Source organism: Chiroxiphia lanceolata, chromosome 21 (assembly GCF_009829145.1).
Source record: "Chiroxiphia lanceolata isolate bChiLan1 chromosome 21, bChiLan1.pri, whole genome shotgun sequence".
Taxonomy (NCBI): Eukaryota; Metazoa; Chordata; class Aves; order Passeriformes; family Pipridae; genus Chiroxiphia; species Chiroxiphia lanceolata.
The window spans coordinates 2,896,134-2,921,198 of NC_045657.1; the positions used below are offsets into that span (position 1 = coordinate 2,896,134).

Here is a 25,065-nt window from a genome sequence, read left to right on the forward strand (position 1 = left end):
CATAAAACTGACTGACCCAACATCCTAAAATGCCTAATACCCCTGGAGATAGGATGCTCAAGCATCTTAGCAAGGTTCAACTACATATTCTCCATTTCTGGAGCTTCCTTGGAAATCTGGCTTGCGAGGAGGAGAAAGAAATATAGAGAAAAGTACTCTGTGGATATTCAAGGCTCACTAAAATGGAGAGTAGTGGTGAGAACTAAAATGGTTTGGATGAGACCACATAGATGAGACCACACAGATAATGTTTTGACTCTTGGTCAAGCCCCTGAGACCTCAGTTCACATCCTCTTCCCAGAGAAGCTGGGAGAGGGTTTGTGGTTTGCTGAAAAGGGACCAAAACTGGGCCAGTGTGAGGTCTTGGCCACTTAAGAGGTCAAGTTGATGCCCTGCCTGCTTGTACAGACAGCTATAAGTAGGACTTTTGGGGAAAAAGACAAGAGGATCCACTAAATCCCATCCAGTAAGTCTCATCTGACTCACCAGCCTGGCAGCACTGGGGAGGGACAGAGAGAAAAATGGTAAATAATTTTCAAAAAATACCCAGGGACTGTCCCTCCTGGGCAGGAACTGCTGACAGGTTTTGGTGCCGCCCTTCACCTTGGATAAGTAAGAGGGGAGCACCCGGAGCCGTGTCCGCAGTCGGGCCCCGCCGCTGAAGGACGGCGAGAGCAGCCACGGGAGCCCTTTGTCAGGAAAAAGCCTTCATGACTATATTTGTGCAGGCAGCTCTAAAGGCTCAGACCTTTATTCTTTCAGGCTTTTAAACTAAAGGTCATTTTCTCTTCCCTTCCAGAATTTAAAAAAAAAAAAGAGAGAGAGAGAGAAAAAAAAAAGTGAATTCCTCTTGACGCAGATCCCCTTCCCCTCTGGATGGGAGTTCAATTGTTCTTGCAAGCAAACTCCAAATCTGCCCCTCGCATTCACTTCCTTTTTCCTGCCCGAAAGGAAACAGAGATTTCTGACTGTGTGAACTAGTCCTTTATTTAAGGATACGAGAAAATAGCTAAATGCTAATTCAGTGTGGCTCTATGCACTTTAGCATGCGGCACGGCAGAACAAAAGAAAGAGAAAACATATCCCCGCCCTTCCCAGCTGAATTGTAAACTGCCCACTGGTTTGAGTATAATGGGTATTTATGAAAGTTATCCTAAAACATTTACTGAAGTCCAATGCAAACCCAAACCGCTCAGTCAGGAAGTTTTTAGCTACCAAAAATAATCACCAGGCCCTGGCTAATATTTTTAACGATCATGCGTGCTTGGGAATTTCCTCTTCCCTCCATGGAGATAAGTGATTAAACAAAATAAAGGCAGTGGCCATTTTGATACACTGCGACGTGTCAGAGAAGAGACATATCAACAGTTCTTTTTTTGTATCTTTTTCCTAAGTCTTGACTTCTGCATTCACTGTCTGACTTTTAGGCTGAATCCCACTTCTCTATTATGTTGCTGAAATCCAGTGAAGTCAGCAAAAAAGCCATGAAAGTTTCCTGGGTAGGACTTTTAAGCCAAGGTATTAGATCCACTAATGGAGAGACAGTTATCCATTACACACCTTATTAATTCTATAAAAAGGACATGGAGCTCTATTCAGCTCATGTTATTTGGCTTAATCATTTCTGTAGAATAAACACCATTACTGTAACGTCCTGTCCATTCTCCAGGTCTTCTCCATGGAGACCTGCTCTGGCCTTAGTTCCACACAATGGGATCAGAAATGGACCTTGGAGTGCATTTTTCCATACACCAAGTATTTTTGAAGTAGAAAACTTTCAATCAGTTTCAAGTGTTCTCTTCTGCTACTGGGCACATTTAAAATGTCAATTATTGTTCTCTACAATGACCAGTAAGTGTTGCTGGGAAAGAGGCTGTGGGCTGCAGGCAGGGAGGAAGAGGAGGGCTCTTAGGCCTCAGGATTTTGGTGCAGAATGGAGGAACCCCAAAGAAGTCACCTTTGTAAGGACATGGAGTGATAGGACAATGGGGAATGGCTGCAAAATGAAAGAGGAGAGAATTAGATTAGATATTCGGGAGAAATTTTTCCCTCTGAGGGTGGTGAGGCCCTGGCACAGGTTACCCACAGAAGCTGTGGCTGCCCCATCCCTGGAAGTGTCCAAGACCAGGCTGGATGGGGCTTGGAGCAACTGGGATAGCAGAAGGTGTCCCTGCCCATGGCAGGGGGTAGAACTGGATGAACTTTGACATCCCTTCCAACTCAAACCAGTCTGGGATTCTGTGAAATTAACGGCAGGTCTGAGGGAATCCTTGATTGACCATTTGGTGTAGCTTTTGGCAGAGAATTCAAAATGCATATTTTTGGTCTTTGCTGAAAGCAAAGTTCTTCATTTAGGATTTGGACTCTGTTATCATACAAAAAATAAAAGAATGATTGCACATATATCCATCTTCAGAGATGTTCCTGGTACAAGAAAATGGCAGCTAGACTAACTGAGTGAAGTTTTGGCAGTGGAAAATGCTTTCCCATCTTTCTGTGGTGGTGGGAGCTGATTCCAAGGCAGATGCCAGGGATGTGCAGGGAGTGCACCTCATACCTGATGGAATTTGGGGAGGAATGGGCAGGTGTCTCAACCCAGTAAGAAGCCCAGGCACCTGGGTCCCTGTTCTGTCTGTGACAATTCTTCTTCGTAGGGATTTGCAACAAGAGGCCCCTGCAGCCCCAGTGGCTGAGAGAATGTGGTTTGTCCTTGCATGAGCTGGAGGCACTGAATCCCCCCACAGCGCAGATCTAATCCATCCTGTGTGTCTTTCCATTGCACACGGGTTTCTCAAAGATACAGTCTTGCTCAAATATTTTCTGAGTGCCTGATACCTTCCTGCAGCCAGGGGAGGTATCTGTGAGCGATACAAGCTGCTCAGGCAGGACAACACTGAAACCTTATCTCTCACCAAAGGGCAGATAAAGGAGCCCTTTACCACGCTGGCTTAGCAAAAGGGAGGCTCTGGGCTTTTTCCCATCTCTGTCCTCGATGTTATCACAACAGCAGCAGTGAGGCACGGCCACAGCCCTGACATTGGGTACACGGGGGTCCCAGTGGTGCCCCTGAGCACACTGCTGCAGAGCAGGGGAGTTTGGCAGTTTGTCCCCCAGCCCAGGGTTTGCTGCTTGTGTGCAAGACACCAAATTGCACAATATTTAGTCTCTGCTCCCTGTCTCCCTCACTTTCTCCCCTTCTCTTATCAGGCTTTCCTTGAACTCTTTGTCAAGAGTGAGAGGGGAGGCTGAGCCCTCAGGGTGGCTCAGATGAAGCACAGCAAGGGCTGGGGTGTTGTTCAGCCCACCTGAGTGGGAGCTGCTCACCTTGGTCTTACAGAAACTGCCCACCATGGTGCTACTCCCATCTTACAGCTGGGGGTGCAGGTGTTGGTGCTTCAGTAGTGTCTTGGGGTCACTCTGATTCAGGAAAGCACAGAAGTACAATGTGCTTCACAGTAAGGTCTGGCTGATCTCTTGATGCCAGTCTTAATTTTGCTGGAGTTGATTTATGGCCCTGGACAGGCTGACCTTGATGGCACAAACTCCCCCACACCTCTGACAAAGCACAGGAGCACGTGCAGGGCTTTAAGCGTGTGCTCAAGCATTGCTTGCAACAGAAATGTTTCCCTGGCCAGGGGCTGTGTCCCACATGGAGCCTTTGCTTTGGCTTATTTCCATGTTGGAGATGTCCTGGAAGAACCTGCCAATCTTCTGAGAAGCACTACTTAAAGTCAGCATCATAGAAGTCAACTCCCAGCTTTCTGTCATCACAACCCCAACACCTTGTGCAACATGATGTCAAATATCTAATAAACATATGGGTAGCAATTAGCTTTTGGTGGTAATGAGCAGCTACTAGTACAAGTGGGAGGGAGGGGAGGCTTTATGGATGTCAAAAGACCTTGAAAAATGTCTTTATTGCAAAAGTGGAGACTTTGATGAGGAATGAGAGATCTGCACAAAGGGAATGTCTTTGCCCTGGGGAAGAGACCCAGCCACACTCCAACAGCATCTGCAGCCTCTGGGTCAGAGGCAGATCCAGCCATCCCTGGAGGATGTTGCAGGGTGCTTCCCAAGTGTTGAAAATGAGGAGTCTCTGACTCTCACTGTCAGAGATAAAATAAGCATTTACTATGAGATAAAAACCTAGAGACACAAAGTTCCTTGTGCAAGCTAGAAACAGAGGAAGACTCGGCAGAGGCAGCTCTCCCAAAGCATCTTTTCCATTTTTCTTTTCTTCTCCCTTTTTTTTTTAAAGACTAATAATCAAAGAGCTCAGGGAACAAATATTCCCCAAAGAGCTCTGCCAAAAGAGCCTTCCTCAGTGTTGTTTCTTTGTGACTGAGGGGAGGGTCCCACTGCACATGGGGCTGCAGAGGACCCCAAAACCCCTCTGCAAACAGAAGCCTGTTGGTCCTCTCAGCTCATCACCCCACAGCATGGCCCCATCCCAGGTTCAGGTCTTCCCCAGACACTGCACTAATGAAGTTTTGTTTAACAACATCTTTTTGAACCTTTAGGGAAATTTGAGTGGGAAAAACACAATGCCAACTAATCATTCACATTTCGGGGCTCTAAAGTTCAAAACTCAATTTTGGAGCTGGGATCGTTTTGGAGGAACCTTTTTCCTGAATTCTGATTTCTCTGAAATATACAACATTCTCTGCAAAACGCGGATGAAATTCCTTGTCATAGAAAGTTTCCCCCAGGAGAAGACAAATGTGTTTCCCAGCCAGGCTGTGGATGCCTGACAGACTCCCAAGGCTCTCCCTGCGCAGTGAGAAGCACTAATGAAGAATTCAATCTCTGAACTTGATTAATTACGGCTGCACTGTCGGGTATTCCCAGGGCACCCTCAGAACTCCTCGATCCTGCCCCGTGTGTGGGAGGCACATCGTAATCTCTGGGCTGGACTCTGCCCAGTGCTGTTCCCTGTTGTTTTCCCCATCATCCTCACCTCAAGGACAGGCTGGAGAGTGGCCAAGTGGGCTCAGAGGTGCCGTATGTCCCCAGGATCTTGTGAGATCTGGGCATCTAAGACCAGGTGCCTCACAAGAAACAGCAGTGAGGGGATGAGTTGAGTGGGGTGCAGCTCATCCAGGGGATGGTGGGGAGCACAGGGAATGTAAAAAACTTATTCAAATGTGGCTGCTGGGGGTCTTGCCCTGGTAGTGGTGTCTCTGACTCTCTGCAGCATCACAGTAAGCAGCACATGCTGGCACAGAGCAGCCTAAAAAGGCCAACAAAACAAACCAGGCAGGACTTGGTTTCTCAGAAGCAGCTGAGACTCGGAGAGGAAAAAAAAAGACATGTAAAAGTTCCTGTAGCAAAACCGTGGGGGAAAACACCAAACAGCCTCAACCTTAAAGGGATCAGCGTGGGCAGGGTGTATTCAACAGCAGCCACATCAGCTGACAGGAGAGCAGCATGCCACACTAATTGGCCTGTGCTAATGAGGGGCTAAAGCCCCCTCCATCCCCCTACTCAATTCACGCCTGACAGGCCCTGAATGCCATGGAGCAGGTCAGTGGTGGAGGGGGCTCACGGTCTTTGGAAAAGCCTGTGGAAAAGCCTGTGGAAAACACGTGTCCCAGCTTGGGGCTGCCTGCCCATCTGCATGCTCTGCTCTGGTGGGTCCACTGCCACCTGCCACTTGCCACTGGGGGCTACCCAAAAGGTCACCTCAGGATGGGCTGGGAGCTGCCAGGGAGCTGGAGCCCCAGCAGAGATGCCAGCAGGAGGTTGGGGGACAATGGGAGGTGCAGGCAGAGGCAGGACTGTGGGCATGGCCAGCATGGCCGAGTGTGCAGCACCAACACCCTCTGGCTTCCTCCCTCCCTTTCTCCCTCCCTCCCTCCTTCTCGCACACCATAACTGAGCCTTGGCTGACACCCAGGCTTTCCCCCAACACCGACCTCCCCGGGAGGACAGTGGCAGCTCTGCAAGATGAGGCGTCACGATTTCAAATGTAAAAACACCCATTCATATGGCCCCTGCTGACCAATTCCCGCTCCAACAGCTATTACTGAGGACTCCAAAGACTGAGTAAACAGGAAACGTTTTCCACACATCCCGTTTCACTCCTGCGGCTCCGCTGCTGAGGCCAGAGCAGTCCCGCTCCGTGCCTGGCTCTGCGTGCACATGGAGGTGTGGGTGGATGATGTCCCTGTCATGCCCTGTGACCTGCACTCATCCTGGGGCAGAGGACACGGGAGAGATGGCACAGGACCAAGCAGTGGCTGTTGCAGATGATAAAATTTGAGTGTAGTGTTTTGGGGAGGATTCCAGGAGCTGTTGTGAAGGCTCTGCACATTATAGCGTTGAGCCTGTGTGTCTGCTGATGGTGGAGAAAGCTCTCATGTCTGGACCTGAGCTCCCAGTGCTCAGCATTTCTGATCTGAATGGAGCATCCAGCGCTGCCTCATCTCACAGGTAACATGTGCCATCCATGTGAACCCTGTACCTTTCCACGGGGAGATGATGCTTAAAACTCATCACCAACTAGAAAACCTCAGGGAGATAGACCCTCCCTACAGGTTAATGTGTGCACAACAGCATTTCATGCACAACCGAGCACACAGACACACATACACAAACACACACACTCTTTTGCCTCGAGGAGACTCCCCTGGACAGGTGTGCTCCCACAGAATCCACCAGCTGGGAATGCTTGCTGCCAGCAGCACACGATGTATACAATCACCTATTGCTGGAGAGGATGATGGGCAGCAGAAAGCAGCCTTTAAAACCCTGTCTGCCAAGGAAAACAAGAGGGGGCTTTCTTTAGCCATGCATTTATGTAAATAAACACAGGAATATTTTGCAACTCCCAGGGGACTCGCCCAGAGTACTGTTTTGCTGAATCAGGGTGGGAGTAATCCTGTGCTCACCGTGAGCCTGTGCACAATCGGGAGGACCCCAGCACATGCGGCATGAGCCGGGGACACAGCCCTGCTCCAGGGGAGCCCCACATGGCACGTGCCCCTAAACCCACACCATGTGCTCTGCCAGGACAGGGGCAGAACCCACGGGCTGCCGTGGGGGTCTTGAGGGTTGACATATAATTGCCACCGCCATACCCCTCATGCTTCTAAAATGTCTCCTTTCTTAGCATGGTCCTGATCAAAGGTTCAAAATCCAATTGCAAACTGTGTTGTTCCTCCTTTGGTCACCCAGAACCAAGGTCACACATACATGTGTGTTAAATTTGGAATTATAATCAGTTTTGCCCCAGAACGGGCTTGAAAATTAGGGCACCAGGGCAGTTGTTTTCATGCTGCTCTGCCGCCTGGCCCTGAAGGCGCCATCTTTGCTGGGTGACGTCCTGTAGGTTTGGTCACCCAAACTGCGTGTACCTCACTCCTTCCCAACACAGGCACAGTGTGACAGGGGTGACAAGCCATCCAGCAAACTGACTGACCATAGTGCTGTAACTCAAATTTCAGGGGGTCACAAATACCCCAGAATACGCTCTGCTGGTGCGTAACATCGACATGGCCCCTCATGACAAGATGGCCGCCAACCCCGCCACGCTTGGCACAGGCTGTGAGGGAGGATGGGGATCCCCACTTGCCACCGATCCACCCCCTCTGAGGGGGAATGAGTGGTGTCTGTGGGGGGTGCTGCCGAAATGTGCCCCAGTGAGGTGGGAGGGCGGGGGGCAGGAACCCATCTTAGGCCTGGTGTGAGGCACAGGAGGGAGCCCAGGCGGCCGCCCTGTCGCTCCCTGTGTCCCTGGGGACTCGTGTCTCCCTCCTCTCCATTTCAGCCCCCCGTGTCCATCCCTGGTGGTCACGGTGTGGGGGTGCCGCCCCTCAGCCCCTCTCCCCCTTGGGGTGCGGGGCGGCCGTGTTTGTTCTCCTCGCGGCGCCCGTTATCAGCTCACAACACACACAGGAAGTCCTGTCTGGGATTGTCCATCCCCGGCCTGATTTATACAGGAAGAAAAGCATAAAAAGCCGCCCTTCCACCTCAGCAGCCACCTCCTGCCTGTGCGTGGCCGGCAGCTGGCCATGCCGGGGCCACCGGGCGGGTGCCTGGGCCCGCTGGACCTGGGGTGGCCGGGCAGGGATGGCCACCGGGAGCCATCTGGGAGCACGGCACTGGGGCTGTTCCCAGCACGGCGGGGGACAGTGGGGTGCCACAGGTACCGTAGAGCCATAATGGGAATGGGGTGGATGGGATGGGATGGGATGGGATGGGATGGGATGGGATGGGATGTGGGGCTGGCGCTGGGGCAGCAGGAGCGTGTCCTTGCCAGGTAAGACCCTGCGGGCTCTGGGTGGTTTCACCCCTGCTGAGGCAGAGGTGATGGTAGGAGCCCTGGGAATGGAGCAGCGTGGAGCAAACAGGGGCATAAAGGATCCTTTGGAGCACACGGGTGTGTAAAGCATCCTTCAAAGCACAAGGGTGTGTAAAGCATCCTTTAAAGCAAAAAGGTGTGGAGAGCATCCTCCATCTGAGCTCCTGGTGAGGCTGGGTCTGCTTTGCTCAGAGTGGAGCTCAGCCTCCAGCGCTGTTATTTTTAATTCACCCCACTGGCACTCAGGATGTTTTCCAGGAGCAGAGAACGCGGGTAAATTTTAACTCCTGTGCGTGTAGAGGCTGCAAACACTTGCACAAATTCCTGTGAGATGGCTGCAAATTCTTAGAAAATCTCTTCACTTTCTGTTACTCTTTCCCTTTTCCCTTTGCCTGCTCTCTGACCACCAATACACCACCGCGCTGTCCGTCCTTCCCCCCGTGTTCCCTGCCTGCCGGTCTCCTCTCTGTGCTGCCAAATTCAGCCCCACATCCAGGCAGGATGAGGGGCAGGACAGGGATGTGGGCAGGGACTCTCCTGCCTGTCACACCAAGGCTTTGTCCTGCCTAACAGCCGAGCCTGGAGTGTGCTGGGTGTGCATGCCAGGAGCTCAGCAAAGCCTCCCAAATTTACAGCCACGGAGCAGGCTGATTTTCATGCTGTCTGTTTTCAGCTACTTGTATTTTGGGATAAAAGAGCGGCTGAGATACCCAGGCACTGGCTGGCTGGGTGAAAATATGGAGCAGAACCACACCAGTGAACGCTCTCAGTAGAAATAACCCAGCATACTTTTTCCAAGGGTCTAACATTCATGGAATCAATTCACTGAGCAGAGAATAAAAAATAAGAAGAAACAACAAGGCTTTGTCAGTGATGAAATTAATTTAAGACTGGATTGGGAAGCTGTGCGAGGCAGAAGTCCAAATGTGGTGGCTGGATCCTGAGCATCCTCAAAAATAATCCACCTCTGGGCAGGAGTGGAAAACACGGAGTCTGTCCTGGCAGATTCTCAGTATTCTTCCCTGTGATTTGCCGATGGAGTTACTCCCCCCACTCTGCTTTTCCACTGCCATCTCTCACAAGTTTCCCTGGAGGTAAGAAAGAGAAAATGAATCTGGTCTGGAGGCTCATGTGAGGCATTTCCCAGGCTCTGCTGCTGCAGATGGGGCTGGCCCGGGGGAGGCAGATTTACAAACTGCAACAAATTAGAGTAAACCAACCTGCCTCACAGCCCCACCAGCAGCAGGGGGGCATGGCAAAACACCAGGGGAGAGGTCTCAGACCAGACAGGGAAAGGAAAGAGTCTCTGCAAAGAGAAGGGAGTAATGAGAAATGTTTTCTTTTGCTCTGTCCTCTCTCCCGAAGCGAGCTCTTGGATCCCCGTCCTGCTCACAGCCTGGGAGGTGAGGGCAAAGAGGAGCTCTGCTTCGTACAGGTTCCTGGAGCTGGAGATTTTCTCCTGGAAGAGAAGGATAATCAGAGCAAAAATCAGAGCGTTTCTTGTGGGAAATGCTCTTTGCTGAGCTGCTCCCTGGGATGGTCACGGTTCAGGGACCAAGCTGTCCTGCATCTCCCAGCTATCCCGCTGCACTTCCCATGCTCTCCTCTGGAGTGATTCACTGGGGAAGTGGGGTGGGGGACCATTCCCTGCTGACTAATGCTGTGTTTTGCCAGGGAAATTTCACAGAAAGCTGCAAAATTCAGTTTATTCCTGGGTGGGATGAATCATTTCCCAGTTTTTACACTGCAGCCACTGTTGCCTTCTCTAAATGTAAATAAGAGCTCAAGTGTGCATGCAAAGGAAAATAAACCTAGCTATGGGATGTTGCCCTCTTCTTGCATTTGTTTTTGTACAGCTGCAGCTCGGCTGCTGATTGTCCCCATGGTCACCTTAAGTTATAACACCTGTCCTGAGACACTTAATGCTTGTTAAGTCCTTACTCAGGCAAAAAAAATACCACTTTGTGGGGCTCCAGTCTCGGTTATAATACACAGAGCCCTGGGCAACTGGTGACAACAGACTGAGAGCTACAGGCCAAGTACCTTTCTTGATTTGACCTGTTTTTATCCCACTGCCATCAGTGGACTCATCTAGATTTCCACTGAGATAACTGGTCTGCAGCTGACGCAGCTGAGAACAATATAGGACATAATAGAATAGTGGGAGGTCGTTTTCCTCACAGAGCTCTGCAGAGCTTTGGCTGCTCCAAAGCCTCAACTCAAGTGTAAAGTTTACAAACAACCTTATGAAAAACCTGAGCAGAAGAATTTGTCCTAGAACAGGAAAAGCCATTCCCCCTTTTTTTTTGAGAAGCACCAAAAATTCCTATTGCTTTAGCAAGTGCTTCCAGTTCTGTGCCAGACCCCTGCAGAGGCCAGTGAGAGCCCATTGTCCACAGCAGGTACGGGGTCAGCCAGGGCTTGTAGCAGCTGAAAGGTTTTGCATCTGTATGTGTGTCACTCTCCTGCCTGTCTCCCCATCCATCTGCCATTTCAGCACCTCTGGCCCCACTTTGGGGCAGTGCTCGTGTGTCTGGGCACGTCCCGTTTTCTGTGATGGGATGGAAGTGCTCCTCTCTGATGTGGGACTTTAGTGCTGACCTCCTATGACTTCTCCTCTGTTATCATTCCTTTTTTGTGCCTACAGAGCCAGAGCAAAGTTAAGTCCCCTCATACCCAGATACCTCACACCCTCCAAGCTCTTCTATCACAGAGGGGACCACTTCCAGCCCACAGCTCCATGCCTTGATCCACCACAGATGCTCTCAGGGGGATGTTGGATGCCCAGGCAGGTGCATTGGGCTTGGCAGGTCTGTGGGACAGGCTCTAGGAAACAGGGGGTGGGTGAAAATCTGACTTTTACAGCCAGCCCAGTGCTCAGCCTGAGACCTGCTCCAGGCCAGCACTCGGTGTCCTTCACAGCTCATGCTGGTGGTAAAACCAGTGGGAGACAAGGAGGTTTTGACATTGTTAAATCTAAGAGGGAGGTTGGGCAGAAACATTTCTTTCTTGGCCTGGAGACAGGCATTAATATTAGATGTCGTGGGAGTACATTTCTAGTGTGTGAGGGAGAAAGCTGTGGGGGAAAAATGTAAAGCATTGGTCAAGGGAGGACTTCAAATTCAGACAGCCTTGCAGGCAGGAGCCAAAATCCCTTGCTGCCTTTGTCAGAAGCTCATCACAGCGACCTTAACAGTGCCAACAGATCTGATCTTCCCCCACTCTGAACTGGCATAACTCCTCTGCTTCCAAGGGAACTTTGCCAGGCAGTGTCCCGGGGGATTTCCTCCCAGCATAATGAATATTAGCACATAAGACACCGAACCCTCCCCAAGAGTGGAGGATTAAATGCTCTTTTAATGGGCTATAAGCAGTTCTTTAGCAGCTGACACGGGCACTTGCTTGAGCAAAGGTTTGACCCAATAAATGGAACTGCGAAGCAAACATTTTGCAATTAAAATACTGGCAGAATTTTAAAATGCTCAGTGCACTTAGGGAATAATTGCCTAATGGCTGAGAAGGCTCCAACGGGGACCCTGGAAGGTGGTTGGTCCTGTGCTGGGTGATGTCCTGCAAAGAGCTGAAGGATGAGTCCATCCTCTTCCTCACCATCAAATTTACACTTGGTATCTCAGGGACTCAGGCAAAGGTTTCCCAAGCAGTTAGGGCCTCCCTGTGCCCTACCACGGTGTCACAGTGTCCGTGCCTCTGGCACACCAGTGGTGTGAGCTCGGTGCCAGTGCCACAGGGAGTCACGATCCTGCTTCCATCCTTCACCCCACTCCACAAATGTTTCATCCTCCACAGCTCCACACCTTTGGGAGTGTCCAGGGCATCCCACACCAGGTCCATCATGGGCAAGGGCTGGGTCACTGGTCTCTGCCTGCCTGACAAGGAGAGTGTAACAGTGGGCTTTTTCTGTCCTGACAGTAAGAAACCAAGATGCTCCTTAAGGAAAGGATCCCTGCCCAGGACACATGATGGAGCACCGTGGACAAGGTGAGTGCCTCGGCTGCAAAATGAGATCCTGTGCTTTCAGCATGGCCAGATGGAGAAGCTTTCTCTTGGCTTCCAAACGCATTTTGCAATTATTAGACAATAATTCAGGCTCTGTTCATCTCCCCCGTACACCAGAAAAAACAGTAACACTCTCCGCATAACAAGATAATTACCGTCCCTTCAAGGCTCTTGGGAAAAGTTGCCTCTGCTTCGTGTTTAGGAGATTAAATGAGCTGAAATCATTCCTGGGAGGTAGGATGGATCCACAGGGTGAGCAACCCTGCCTGTGCTGTATGAGATGCTGTGTAATGTGGAGCTGTGCTTCCACCAGCACCAGCGAGCCTTTCCTTTGTTGCTGGGAGGGATCCCAGCACATCCCAGAGCAGATTCCCCTCTGTTCCCTTCCTCAGGGAGAATCTCACCAAAACTCCTTTCACACGGGGAGCCCCACTCCAGAACACCAGCACCCATCAGCTTCCCGGGGGGGTGCAGCACGACCCGAGACAGCTCCAGTTCCATCAGTGGCCTCAGCGTATCCCTGAGGAAATAGAGGGGATGGGCCAGTGATCTCAGTTGCTCTTTTGGCGCCATTGTTGTTTAGCTGGTAAATATTTCCTTTAAATGCTTACATGCTTTCGAAAAAATTACAAAACTTAATGGGAACAAATATTCCCAGGGGGCTGTATCCTGCCATTCATTCGCACATCAGATCCCCGCTATCTTCAAGAATGGCTCTGTGCATGGGCAGGCGCCTAAGTCATTTGAAAAACAATAAGCCTCTGTGCTCTAATTTTCCAGACAAAAATGTAGACAAAACAAGTGGCAATTTGGCACAAACCGAACTGCTTTGATAAATAACTGGGCATTTTAAGAGGAGCAGCCTGTAGGCAGCTGGGATGGGGCTGCCTGAGCTGTCCCGGGGCAGGTGTTGCCCAGCCAGAGCTGAGCCCAGTGTGTCACCCTTGGGAGTCTCTCGGGGTTGATCCTCACATGGCTCCACAGCTGGGGGAGCTTCCAAGGAATCCTGTAATCATCCTTTAGGGCTCGCTGAAAACCAGCCTCCCTGTCCTGGCAGTTTATTGCCGGCTTCTGCAGGACTTTGGTGTTGTAATGAGCTCAGGGGGATTAACGGGGCACGGCGGGAGGCTGCGGACCAGGTCTCTAACCTAGGGAAACACGTCTCCTCTTAAAATTATATGTGCTCGTGGGGAGTGCGGAACCAGACACAATATTTTTTAGCAAAGAGAAATAAATTTTTCCTGGTGATGGACCATTTCCCCGGGGAGTCTGAACACCCCTGGGCGAGGGGCCGGGGGCTGCCTTGGGATCTCCCCCTCTTGCTATAATCCCCTGCCCACCCAGGCGGGCTGGGCCATAGGGGCTTCAGGGACCTCGTGTCCTCGCAGTGTGGGGCACGCAGGGGCTGAGGGGCTCAGCCTGACGTGGGGTCACCAGGTAAGGCTCCAGCTCAATCCAGGGCAGGGGTTTCCTGCAATCCCGTCTCCATCAGAGGCAGAGAAAACTCACGGGGCGCACCACCAGCGTGTCCCACCACCCCGGGCTGGGCTCCTGGGGGGTCCTGCCCTATCCCCGCATGACTCCCCCCCCCGCAAGAACTGATTTCTCCGGCGGTCTCGCCGTGTCCCCAGATGTTCCCGGGGCGCCGGGGGCAGGTGGCGGCCGGCGGGGGCCGGCGGGGCGGGGGCAGGCGGAGGCTCCCCGGGCCCCGGCGCTTCCCCCCGGCCGGGAGGCTCCGCTTTCCTCCCCGCCGGGAGCTCATTGGGCCGGGGCGGAGGGACCGGCTCGGGCCGGGGGAGGAAATGCGCGGGGGGCCGCGGCGCGGCGGCGACTCCGCGGCTCCGGCACCGCCACCGGTGAGTCCCGGCGGGCACCGCCCGGCGCTCGGCACGGCCGGAGGGGCCGCGGCCGCATCCCCCGGCGGGGAGGGGCGGGGGGTGTCGGCGGAGCGGGGCTCGGTGCCGCAGCGCTGGTGGGGGCGGCCGGGGGGGGCCCTGGGCCGGCGGAGGGGCTGCGGGGCTGCGGGCAGTGCCGGGGAGCGGGGATGGGGCTGCTGCGGCCGCGATGAGCATCCCTGCGCCGCGTCCCGGCAGCCCCCAGGGGTACCCGTGTCCCTACAGTTCCTGCAGCCCCCCCGGGACACTCGCGTCCCTTTAGATGCTGTGACACCCGGGATACTCGCGTCCTTGCAGTTCCTTCAGCCCCCCGGGACACCAGGTCCCTGCAGATCCTCGAAAACCCGCGTCCCCGCAGCCCCCCGCGGCCTCTGGGGGTCCCCGCAGCCCGCTCCGTGATTCCCGGGTCCCCGCAGCCGCTGCGTGATAACGGTGTCCCTGCAGCCCCCGCGGTCCTGTGTCCCTGCCGCCGCACTGTGCCGTACCCTCGGAGCCCCCTCTGCCGTTCCCCCTCCCTTCTCCCCGCTCCACAGTGCCCGCATCCCCGCGTCCCGCTCCATCCCGCCCGCACCGCGTGCCGTGCCCAGCCTGCGCAGGGAACAGCTGGAGGTGTCTGTAGGGAACAATCCATCCCCCTGCGGCTGGTGCAGACTCTAAGGTTTGCAGGAGGGTTTGGCTCTAAGGGCACAGGCCAGGGCCAGAGCACGGCTTGGAGCCGTGGTTTCACCTGCAGAACCAGGCCAGGCTGTTGGGAAAAGTGCAGCCTGTGAGGTTTATTGCATCCTCCCGAGGGGCTGGATTGTCTCGCATCCCTTTGCAGACAGAGCTCGATTCCTCCTGCTGCCATCAGCTGGATCTTTAGTCTTGGTTCCATGGGCAGAGCTGCACAAAGTGCTGCTCACCTGCACGGTGGGTTGTGTTTACCGTTGGTGGCTGTGGCAGGTGAGGCAAGAGCAGACTTAGGAGAGCTATAGGAATGTTTCTGGCTGGCAGGAGAAGGATCCCCAGACTCACAGGAGCACGTGGCCAGCCAAGGAGGCTTTGCTGACTCCTGAAACAGCAGAAACTTAGAGGCACCCACATAGTTTCACTTGCCAGACCTCTTCATTTGAGGGACTACAAAGGCAGTGACCAAAAACTATTTCTTTTTTTTTAAGCATAAAAAGATTTTTCTTGAGTTATATGCGTTAAAAGAGCAATATTAGAATAGGTGGTGGCAACAGGTTGGAAGATCTTCAGTGGCTATAAAGAGGTTGATTTTCATAAACTTATAAAAAAGACAAGTATAGACTATCATGTTTTGCACTTTTGCAACTTTTTCTTGTATGGAGCAACCATAGTTTTATGACCCAGAGGGATCGTCTGACCACTCGAGGTAGGGCAGTGCTGCTCCATTTCAAAGTGAAAAAACAAACCATCTGTATTTTAGGCTTGTGCCCTGTGTTTCTTGCTGTCCCCACAGGGAAAGCTCCAATGGCAGCCACGGGAATCCTGTGGGAGGACAGAGATGGTTGGCAGAGTTTGACTTAGAGACTTCAGAAGGAGCACTGCTAGCCTGGGGATCTGGGATTGTAGGGAAAATATGTGTCCCAGTATAGCCCTGGGAAAAGCTGGCTGGCGGAGCAGAGGGGAGTTTAGTGTGTCTGTACACCAGTGTCCTTGGGATGTCTCCGGGAGAACCGAGGAAAAAGAAGGCTTCTTCACTACTTTTCAAAAACTTTCCTGCAGGTCAAGCAAGGTTTGCTTTCCTGGTGGTGGAAATACCATAAATCAGTCATTAGGAGATGAAGTTTATTACTATGTTTGGAGGAGAATGGAGGCCTACAGGCTCTGTAGCACCAAAATCCTCCTTACATCCTCAAAACTGGGCTTGCATGGAAATATGCTGTGATAGTTGACATTTGATATTTGATGTTTGATATTAAGGAACAGGAAGGCACCAGACTGGTTTCTCTCCAGTTGTGAGTCTCCATCTTTCCATGTTTCAGTTTCTGTACCTGCACAAAGGAAAGGATGATCCTGAGTGCCTCAGAGGAGGGATTTGAGACCTGCAGGGTCTACAGATATTTGGTGGCTATCCCTAACAAGTTGTCTCAGAGTTAGGAATTAATCCTAATGGAGATTGGGGATCCACCTGCAACTTTCCAGTCCAATCCCACCCCACAGCACTTGGGGATTTTAGCAAGTTGGTTTGCAGTGACCATATTTCCAGTCTCAGAAGGAGGTTTCTTGTGTTGCCTCCCTTTTCTCAAGGTTTAATCAGAACAACAGATTCTTTTTTTAATTGGTGTATATTTAAGGTGGGTTTCTTTATTTCTTCCTCCTTCAGCTGCTGCCATCCGGAGGCCAACTGGTTTGTTTAAATGCAATACTGTTTAAATTAGATATTGTTACTGGCCTTCTTCTGCCTTGTTTCATGTTTGTCCTCGGCTAGAAAATCAAAAGCTCTTTATTTGCGGCTCAGATCTGACTCTGCAGACGGTACATATGGCCCTTGCAGCACTTTTCTCTGGCATGAACTTGTATTTTAAAGGGAAGAAGATCAGATTTCAGTGTGTTATGTGGTGGGAAAACACAGCTTTACAATGCTGTGTGGATTAAGAAATTAGGGGCCATTGTTTTGCCCTCACTGCCTAGAATTAGCAGAGTGTTTCAGGCGACACAGGTCCCTTCCCTGTCTCTCAACACATGACTGAGTGGACCCTGGTGCTGTGAGAGCCTCTCCAGGCATCCCCTGGGGTAAATCACCGCCACAATATTGAGAAGAGTGGGGAAAGGTGGGTTTGTGCCTGGAGGAGCTCCCCCCTTTCCAGGGGTGTGTCCCCACGGCTCTGTCAGATGTCACCAGCTGGGGAAGGACATCCATGTTCACACTGCTCTTCTCTTGTTTGCAGGGTTCCACGCTGAAGGACGGGACATGTGGTAGGAGGCAGCACATCCCACTGAAGAGCGAGAGCCAGTCGTGCTGCACAGCCCAGGGTGCTGTGGGAGGGACAGGACATGTGCCACCTTAGCTGCCTCCTCTCGGGACTCCTCCTCATCCTCAGCACCACCAGCACCGATGGCTTTGCCCGGGCAGGGTAAGGTCCCATTCTGTCTGCACCTCCCAGGTGTGCCCATGTGCATGTCATGGTGAGGCACATCCTCTCCAGGTGAAGAGCCCTGTTCGACCAGCATGAACATGGGCAGCTCCCTGGGCTGGTCAGGAGGTGGAAAAAGGCTCTGGCAGCCCTTTGTTGGTTGTTTGCTTTGTCAGTGAAGCTAAAAAACCTCTCAGAGAAAATGCCCGTTTAGCTCCAGGCAGGGACACAAAGATACTCTGAGCTTTTTGTCCGTGAGAGTCAAAAGGTGATCAGGCCCTGAGCTGTTCAGGAGTTATTATTATTGTCTCTTTCAAGCACATCCTTCACAAAAATGTTTGTGAAATCTTGCTATCAATCACAGCAGCTGAGCCTTGTGAACAAGTTATCAAAGGAGGATGCAGCTCCCATCAGAGGAGGATGCAGCTCCCAGCTCTAATGGACACAACATCTAGGGGACACGGGTGTGGAATGCCCTGGTGGGCTGGTGCCTGCTGTGCCCTGTGCTCCCCAGGATGGTGCTGTGGTCCATGGTCCTGCAAACCCAACAATTTCCCTTCCCTTTCCAGGAAAAGGGTCTGACCTGGCACTCAGGATCCCAGCACAGGCTGGGCAGGCACAGCTCAGCTCCCACTGCATCAGAGGAAGCCCAGAGCTCGGTGCCCCAGATTCTTCCCCAACCAAGAGGAACTGGAGCTCAACATCCACCTCTAGATACAGCTCACATTTTCTACAAAGTTTGTTTTTACACTGAAATGCTCCTCCAGCATCAAACCTTTCACATTCTGGTTGGGACTAAAACCACAGCTGAATTCCTCACTCTCACGCACAGGCTGCAAACAGAGCTTTATTCTAAATTTTGCAAAGCAAACAATTGCCATTTAAAAATTGCATTTTCTATAACATTAATCACGGGGCTGAGAGGAGTTCTCTGGAGTTAATGGAAGCCATCTGATGTCCATGCTAATTCCCAGGCTTTTTATTTTAGTTTCTAATTGAGCTGGGAGGCTGAGATGAGGGGATGAGTTCCTCAGTGGGACTGACCTGCTTGGGCTGAAAAAATGTTGAAAAAGAGGGTATTTAACCGAGACCACTTTGGCTGTTAACCTTGGGAAAGTTTCTGGCTGGATAACAGTTATCTTAGGAAGGCTGGAGGGCCCCTTTCATCTAGCCTCTATTTTTTTTTGCCGTGAGCCTGACCCTGCCTGTGAAGTCATTAATTTCTTAGTGACCACAGAGGCATCTGTTTCAGGAATGCAAAAGTCTCAGAAAGGAAAAATCCACCCAGAAAGTGAGTGATTTTAGGGGAATGGAGATGATGAATGGAATAAATAAATCATCCCTAAATCTGAGTCCTGACTGCTCCCCTGGGACAGAGGGACCGTGCTGGGTGAGTGTTCGAGGAGGTGTCAGTGCCTTGGCACAGGGGCAGGGGAGGAAGTGCCTGTGCAGCCCAAAGTGCTCCAGATTTAGGCCAGTGCCCCAAAACAGCTTGAAGTGGCCTCCCAGGGCACTGGGGCAATTAGGCACTGCTGTTTCACTCACCCTCTGCAGAGAGGGGCTGTCAGGCCCCATCCTGGGGGGTGAGATGTGACCCTGTCCCCTCTGCTCAGCCGCAGGGTCTGTGCTGCAGCGCCGCAGAGCCGGGCGGGCGCCTACACCGAGTCCCATGTCCAGCCTGTCTACCAGCCCTACCTCACCACCTGCCAGGGCCACCGTGTCTGCAGCACCTACAGGTGAGGGCACTGCCTGTGCCACAGACCCGCTCCCAGTGTGGCAGCAACCGGGGGCGCTGCGGGAGGGGGCAGTCCTGCCTCGATCCAAAGGGACGATGCTCCTGGTGGTGGGTGCCAGTGCAGGGAATGGGATGGAGGCTTGAGGAAGGTGCTCTGGCACCCAGCTCAGCCCCATCCTTGCATTGCAGGACCATCTACAGAGTTGCCTATCGGCAGAGGTACAGGCAGCTGCCCGAGCCCGTGGCCTCGTGCTGTCCCGGCTGGAGCAGAGCAAACACTCACACACTCAGCTGTAACAGAGGTAAGAGTTTGCTGGACCAGTGTTCATCCCCAGATCCCTCGTGTTCCTGGAGGAAGCCCAGGACCAGTTCTCTCATTCACCAACACTCTGCCTGTCAGGTGGATTCTCCCTCTAGGAAAGCATTTAAATTTTAAACATCACAACCAAACGCAGTTCAATATCTGATTAATTCCCAGCCTTTCTCTGCTGCCTCTTGGGCCTTTTTCCTTTGGGATCGCTCATTACCTCTATAGTTAACAGAGGATAAATAAAGCGAGTAATTCCTTTCCACATAAATCAGCAGTAATGGAAGAGAAATGCTTTCAGGAGGACACAAATGCAAACCACAGCAGCAGTCAGTCCATCCCCTGACAAGCTCAGTCCATCACCCTCCTCCCTCTGTCTTTGCTGCCCCTGGGCTGGTGCTGGTGTGTGTTTTGAGGTGTGCAGTGTGTGTGTTGCATCCAGGGTGGGAGGGGGGAGCTCAGGACCCCCAGAACTGCTGGGTGACGCTGTGCTGGTGTTTCCCCTCACAGCTCTCTGCTGGGTGCCGTGCCAGAACGGCGGGAGCTGCACCTTCCCTGGCAGATGTGCCTGCCCACCCGGCTGGACGGGGCGAGCCTGCCAGACAGGTACTGGCCATGTCACTCCTCTCCCTGCTCCCTGTGCTGCTGCTGGAAGAGCTCACCTCGGGAAGCATCAGAGCTGCTGCCATGGGGCTCTGGTTGTCCTTTGACCATGCACTGACCCCTCAGTGGGGACAGGGACCAGCACTGTGGCTCCTTACCAGACCTCGGGACATGCCTGGTGCACACACATGCACAGCCACATGTATCGCTCCATGGCACTGATGCCTGATGGTCTGGCCAGGAAAGGATGGGAAGCCTGGCTCCCAGGGGAGTTTTGACCTCCCTTTGGCTGCCTCAGCGCTCCCAGCCCTCATGTGCAGCCCTGGCACCCACATTTTCTCTCCGCTTCTGGTCAGAGTGAGCAGAGCTGTGAGCACACCAGCAAGAGCCTTTCTGCAGCACAGAAACCTTGTGGGGCTGGCCTGAGGTTGTGTGCTTGTGATCTTCCCTCTCCCAGGCTTTGTAAACTCTCGCTGTAAACTAAGACACCCATTTACTGCAGGGACTAAATCCATAAATATCCAGGGGTAGAAGGGAAGCCTGGCAGTCTCCAGGCACCGGGCTCCTCTCCAGCACAGGAGCAGCCTGATGCTCCTCACAGCACAGGGAAATCGGGCAGGGTGGTGCACACCAGTGGTGCAAAGCCCCTGCCATGGCGTTTCCCAGCTTCTCCCAGCTTTCCACCCTCCTGTGAGGCAGAGGAGGAGCGTGTGGCATTGACCCACGCTGGGCCAGGCAGGGCTGAGCCCATCGCTGACAGCTCCGGCTCCAGCGCAGGAGGAAAAGATTTTCCCACTGCCTAAAACAGTGCTCGGGCGTGGGAAGCAGTTCAGCTCATTCTGCTTTGTGGGAACAGCTCTAATAACTCCCCCGTGTGAGGAGAGGTTACTGGGTTTTGTACACACTTGAAAGGCTGATGGCTCCTCACCACAGCTGGCTGGAACCAAAACCCTGGCCGTAAATCCAGGATGAGAGCCGGGTGCTGCCTGCGCCCGCCTGGCCAGAGCTGGGACGTTTCTGACCACAGCTTTTGCTTCTGGCTCTGTTGTAGGGGGAATGGGCAGACGGGAGGAGGCCAGATTCCCCTTGGGCTTAGCACAGGTTTATCCAGCTGGGCTGTCCCAGGTGCTGGTGGTGCTGAGACACCCAGAGCTGTGTCCTGCACAAACACCAGCTCATTCTGGGGACACTTGCTGGAATTCCATTGCAGCCCCCCATGCCTAAGCCATCTGTGCCACTCACCCCTATCCCTCCTGCCCTCACTGAGTCATTCCTGTGTTTCAGATGTGGATGAATGTGCCAGCCAGAGCCATGGCTGCAGCCAGCTCTGCATCAACACAGCCGGGAGCTACCGCTGCACGTGCCAGGATGGCTTTGCCCTTGCTGCTGATGACAAGAACTGCCGGCCCCTGGTGCCAGTGCCTGAGATGGACACCTTCAGCCAAGCAGGTAACCTGTCCCCCCAGTGCAGCCCCAGCTGCTCTGGGCCTTCAGAAAGCTGGGGTTAACACCCAGCGTCACCGGCTGGAGCAGCTGTGGCTGGAGAGGGGACGACAGCCAGAGAACCCCTCAGCTTTATTCTTGGTGGCCCAGGAGTCCCTCTCCCACCCAAACAACTTCCCCTGCGCACAAATCCATCCATGAGGGTGACACAGCCTGGCTGTGGCTTGTGGTGTCCGGGATGTGCCTGCTCTCTCCATCACCATCATCATTCCCACAGGCCAGGTCCGGAGCCTCGAGGAGCGGCGCTGGTGACGGCCCATTATTACTTTTGGTACGCGCTGTGACACTTCAAACTCGTACCGTGAGTAATAATGCGCTGTGGCCAGCACGGGCATCACGCAGCAAACACCTGGGAGAGCAGGGCACCGCCTGCATGTGCCACACCTGCCTTTGTCCCTGTCCTGGGCCCTCAGCAGGATCGACTCCTTGTGCCCACCCTGGGATGGGGCACACTCGGGTGCTCTCTGACAACACAGGTGCCAAAGGCCAGGCTCCACCAGACACCTTGTCCTTCAAGCATCACCCCATTACCTGAAGAATCCCCCACTTTGTTGCAGGTGCTCCGGCAGCAGGAGAGGCCTGTGCCATTAGCAGCTGGACTAGATGCCAGTGCTTGCAGCAGGTGTTGGATCCAGCTGATGCTCTGGGGCCTGATTCTGGCAGGGCAGACACTGGGGGCTCACTGGGAGGACAGGGAAAAACAGCAGAGCTTGGCCTGAGCCCTGCAGCGATGTCTTTCTCCCCAGCACCTTCCACTTCGCCTTGGGCAATGGGCTTTTACTGACTGACCTTCCCCTGGTCACTTTTTCAGGTCCCTCCAATGAAGTGAAGGAAGAAATGAACGACCTGAGGAGCCGAGTGGAAGCACTGGAGCAGGTGACTTCCAGCACACCCCTCTGCCCTGCCCTGTTGCTGCTCGAGGCTGTGCTGAGCCAGCTCCCACCCCGGGCTGTTCACAGCCAGGGTTTCCCTCTTCCCCAGCTCTATTTTTAACACAGTGCTGGCCTCGGCAGCGATCCCAGCAGCAATCCCAGCTGTGCTCCATGCTGCCGGCAGCACCCACGCCGCGGCTTTTCCAGTCCAGCAGCCCTTTGAACACCAGCAAAGCCCCACGAACCTGCCCTGGTGGGTGCTGCATTCCTTCAGGAGGTCCTCCTGGTGTGGGGGGGACACACTCACGGCTCCCCTTCTCCCTGCAGAAACTCCAGCTGGTGCTGGCCCCTTTCCACAACCTCATGCCATCAGCGCCGGAGGACGTCGGCACAGACCCCGTCAGCCGACTGTCCCACTCCCTGCAGCAACTGGACAGAATTGACTCCCTGAGCGAGCAGATCTCTTTCCTCGAGGAGCGGCTGGAAACGTGTAAGTGCCTGGAAAATCAGGGTTGAAGGATTTCCCTCCTCCACCCACACTGGCCACAGTGAGCAGATGCGGGCCAGCGAGATCAGTAACACATATGCCACTGTTAATCTAGATCTCCCTCAAGCTCAGCAGCCTGCAATTAATAAAAGATGAACACAAACAGCCCATTAGCTTCATTTCAAAGCAGTTTCTGTGGCTGCACCATCTGACTGCCCGTGTAGCAGCCAAAAACTGTAAGATTGGCACAAGGAAATGTGGCTGCAGGGCAGAGCAGAGGGAGCCACTGTGAGCAGTGGGTCACGTCTGGCAATCAGCACCTCGTGGTTGCAGTCCCTTCCTGTATCATTGTAATTTGGTCCTTAGAAAAGAACTCCCAGCTCTTAGGAAATTAACAGTCCAAGAAGTCAATCAGGGAAATTTAGGGAGCGTGCAAAAGTTGGCAGATTTACGAGCCTGGGAAGTTTTGGGCATTTCTTTTTGAAGCCTACAGACCAAGCAGTGCACCAGAGAGGGTCTCCCAAGTAGTGAACTGAGCAAGAGACCCCAGTGAGAGTTGCCATGGGTGAAGTGGCTGGAGGTGCGGGGGTCCTGCCTGGCATGTCCCCCCATGGCACCACAGAGAGGGGCAGCATCCCCTCATGGCCCCGTGGTGCTCTGGAGAGTGGCAGTTTGACTCCAAGCAGAGCACAACCATGTGAACACTTTATTTTGATAGGGAGCTCTTTGCAGCTCATTTTCCCATTAAATAATTCCAGAAACTAGGCATGGCTGGGCCAGCTCAGGAGCTGGTGTGCAGCAACAGCCTGGAGCTCGTGGCAGGAGACTCAAGGGAAACTGGTTCAGGGCATATCCAGTCCCAGTTCACTGCTTTCAGTAATGGCTTAGATGGAAAAGAATTCAAAGAACTTGTTTGAAGACAAAGTAGCTGCAAATAGACTCTTAAAAAGCATCTCAGAAAGGGGTAATTATCAGAACCATGGAGTGTTCCAGCAGACTGAGTTTCCTAGTAGTGCTCTGTACATATTATTAGTGACAGCACTGAGGAATGTGAGCAGTATCACAAGGTAACATGGATTTATTCCAAGGGATGACTCCAAAGCGCTGAAATTAATTTTTGCCAAGCCTGCTCCAGCAAGCAAAACTTGTTTTTGTCCCTTTTCATAGTCTTGTAAGTCCCTGGAGGACACAAAACTGTCCTGTCATACTCCAGCAAGCCCTGGGGCTCACAGGGCATCCCATGGAGTTACTCAGCCATCCACGTTCTGTGCCTGGTGAAGCATTTCACAACTGAATGCTACAATAAAACTGCACTCCCCAATTAGCTGCTCAGTGGGGGGGTGTGTAAGGACCAAGAAAAACCACTTTCTCTTTAAACCACCAGCAAAGGCACCAGAGGAGAGCTCTTGAAGCCATAACCACTTTGGCCCCTCTAAGTCTGAATTAGTCTTGATCCAGCACAGACTGTCACTGGCTTTGGGACACTGCACACAGGGCCCAGGCAAGGACTGTGACACACCAGGGAGGTGAGAGTGACACTCCCAAGTGTGGTGGGACAGAGCCAGCCTAGGGTTGTTTGCCAAAGGGAAAGCTGCAAGCGTGGGTGATATTGACAGAGGTTTAAGGTCAATCTGCTTGGAAAAGAGACAAACCAAACCCAGGCTACGGATGTTGCTGAATTGTTTCTTTTTTTCCATCTTCCCAGGTTCCTGCAAGAATGAACTCTAGCTGAACACCCGAGGCCTTGGAACAAGCCGAGTGCATCTGCAGCTCTTATCTCACTCTCCAGCCACAGGCTGGGGACAAAGCCACATCATCTACAGGAAGGCACAGGGTACCAGGAGAAGGCTGGTTTCCCATCAGCATCTCCATAATTTTCTCTTCCAGCTCACCTTATCAAAGGTCATGCAGTTACTTCCAAACTGGACTCCGAGCCCTCCACATCTCCCCCCCTTTCCTGCTGGAGAGGCAGCAAATAAATGCCTTACCTCGTGCCACGAGTGCCTGGCTGTGCCAGACTGCCTGTGTGTGAAGCTGAGTTTGTTTAGCTTTGCCTGGCTTTTCCTTAGCATTATGCCAGGCCGTGCTCTCCCAGGGAGCAGCCGGCACAGGGCTGGCTGTGCTGCCTGCCCTGCAGAGCACAGGCCAGGCCTGAGCAGGGCAGTGCTTCCCCACACTGCCCCGACTTGCTGTCACATGGAAAAGGTGGGGACAAGTCCTTGCAGCCCCGAGATGTCATGGCAGGGGACAGGTACACATGGTCC

The 25,065-nt window shown here is 53.0% G+C and overlaps 1 protein-coding gene across 9 annotated transcripts; it reads left to right on the forward strand.

Moving 5' to 3' along the window:
* The first annotated feature begins 7,763 nt into the window (after positions 1-7,763).
* On the forward strand, positions 7,764-24,817 carry EGFL7 (EGF like domain multiple 7). 9 transcript variants are annotated; one of them, XM_032708341.1, is made up of 12 exons: positions 7,764-8,146; positions 9,102-9,396; positions 12,233-12,301; positions 17,109-17,294; positions 18,908-19,030; positions 19,219-19,331; positions 19,847-19,942; positions 21,224-21,388; positions 22,254-22,318; positions 22,441-22,567; positions 22,642-22,804; positions 24,507-24,817. In XM_032708341.1, the coding sequence occupies exons 4-11, from the start codon at positions 17,215-17,217 to the stop codon at positions 22,755-22,757; spliced, it is 885 nt and encodes a 294-aa protein (XP_032564232.1). In that variant the 5' UTR covers positions 7,764-8,146; positions 9,102-9,396; positions 12,233-12,301; positions 17,109-17,214; the 3' UTR covers positions 22,758-22,804; positions 24,507-24,817. The 9 variants fall into 9 exon arrangements, with proteins under 9 accessions (XP_032564232.1, XP_032564231.1, XP_032564237.1 ...); XM_032708340.1 differs by lacking the exon at positions 9,102-9,396; XM_032708339.1 differs by lacking the exon at positions 7,764-8,146 and having other exon boundaries at positions 8,791-9,396.
* The last annotated feature ends 248 nt before the right edge of the window (positions 24,818-25,065 follow it).

What these genes read in the sequence shown, in the direction of transcription:
- EGFL7 (XM_032708341.1), top strand. Translation starts at nt 17,215, where the DNA reads ATGTGCCACCTTAGCTGCCTCCTCTCGGGACTCCTCCTCATCCTCAGC. An exon ending in CACACTCAGCTGTAACAGAG is followed by an intron (nt 19,332 to 19,846) that starts GTAAGAGTTTGC and finishes TTCCCCTCACAG; the next exon opens with CTCTCTGCTGGGTGCCGTGC. An exon ending in GGACACCTTCAGCCAAGCAG is followed by an intron (nt 21,389 to 22,253) that starts GTAACCTGTCCC and finishes TCACTTTTTCAG; the next exon opens with GTCCCTCCAATGAAGTGAAG.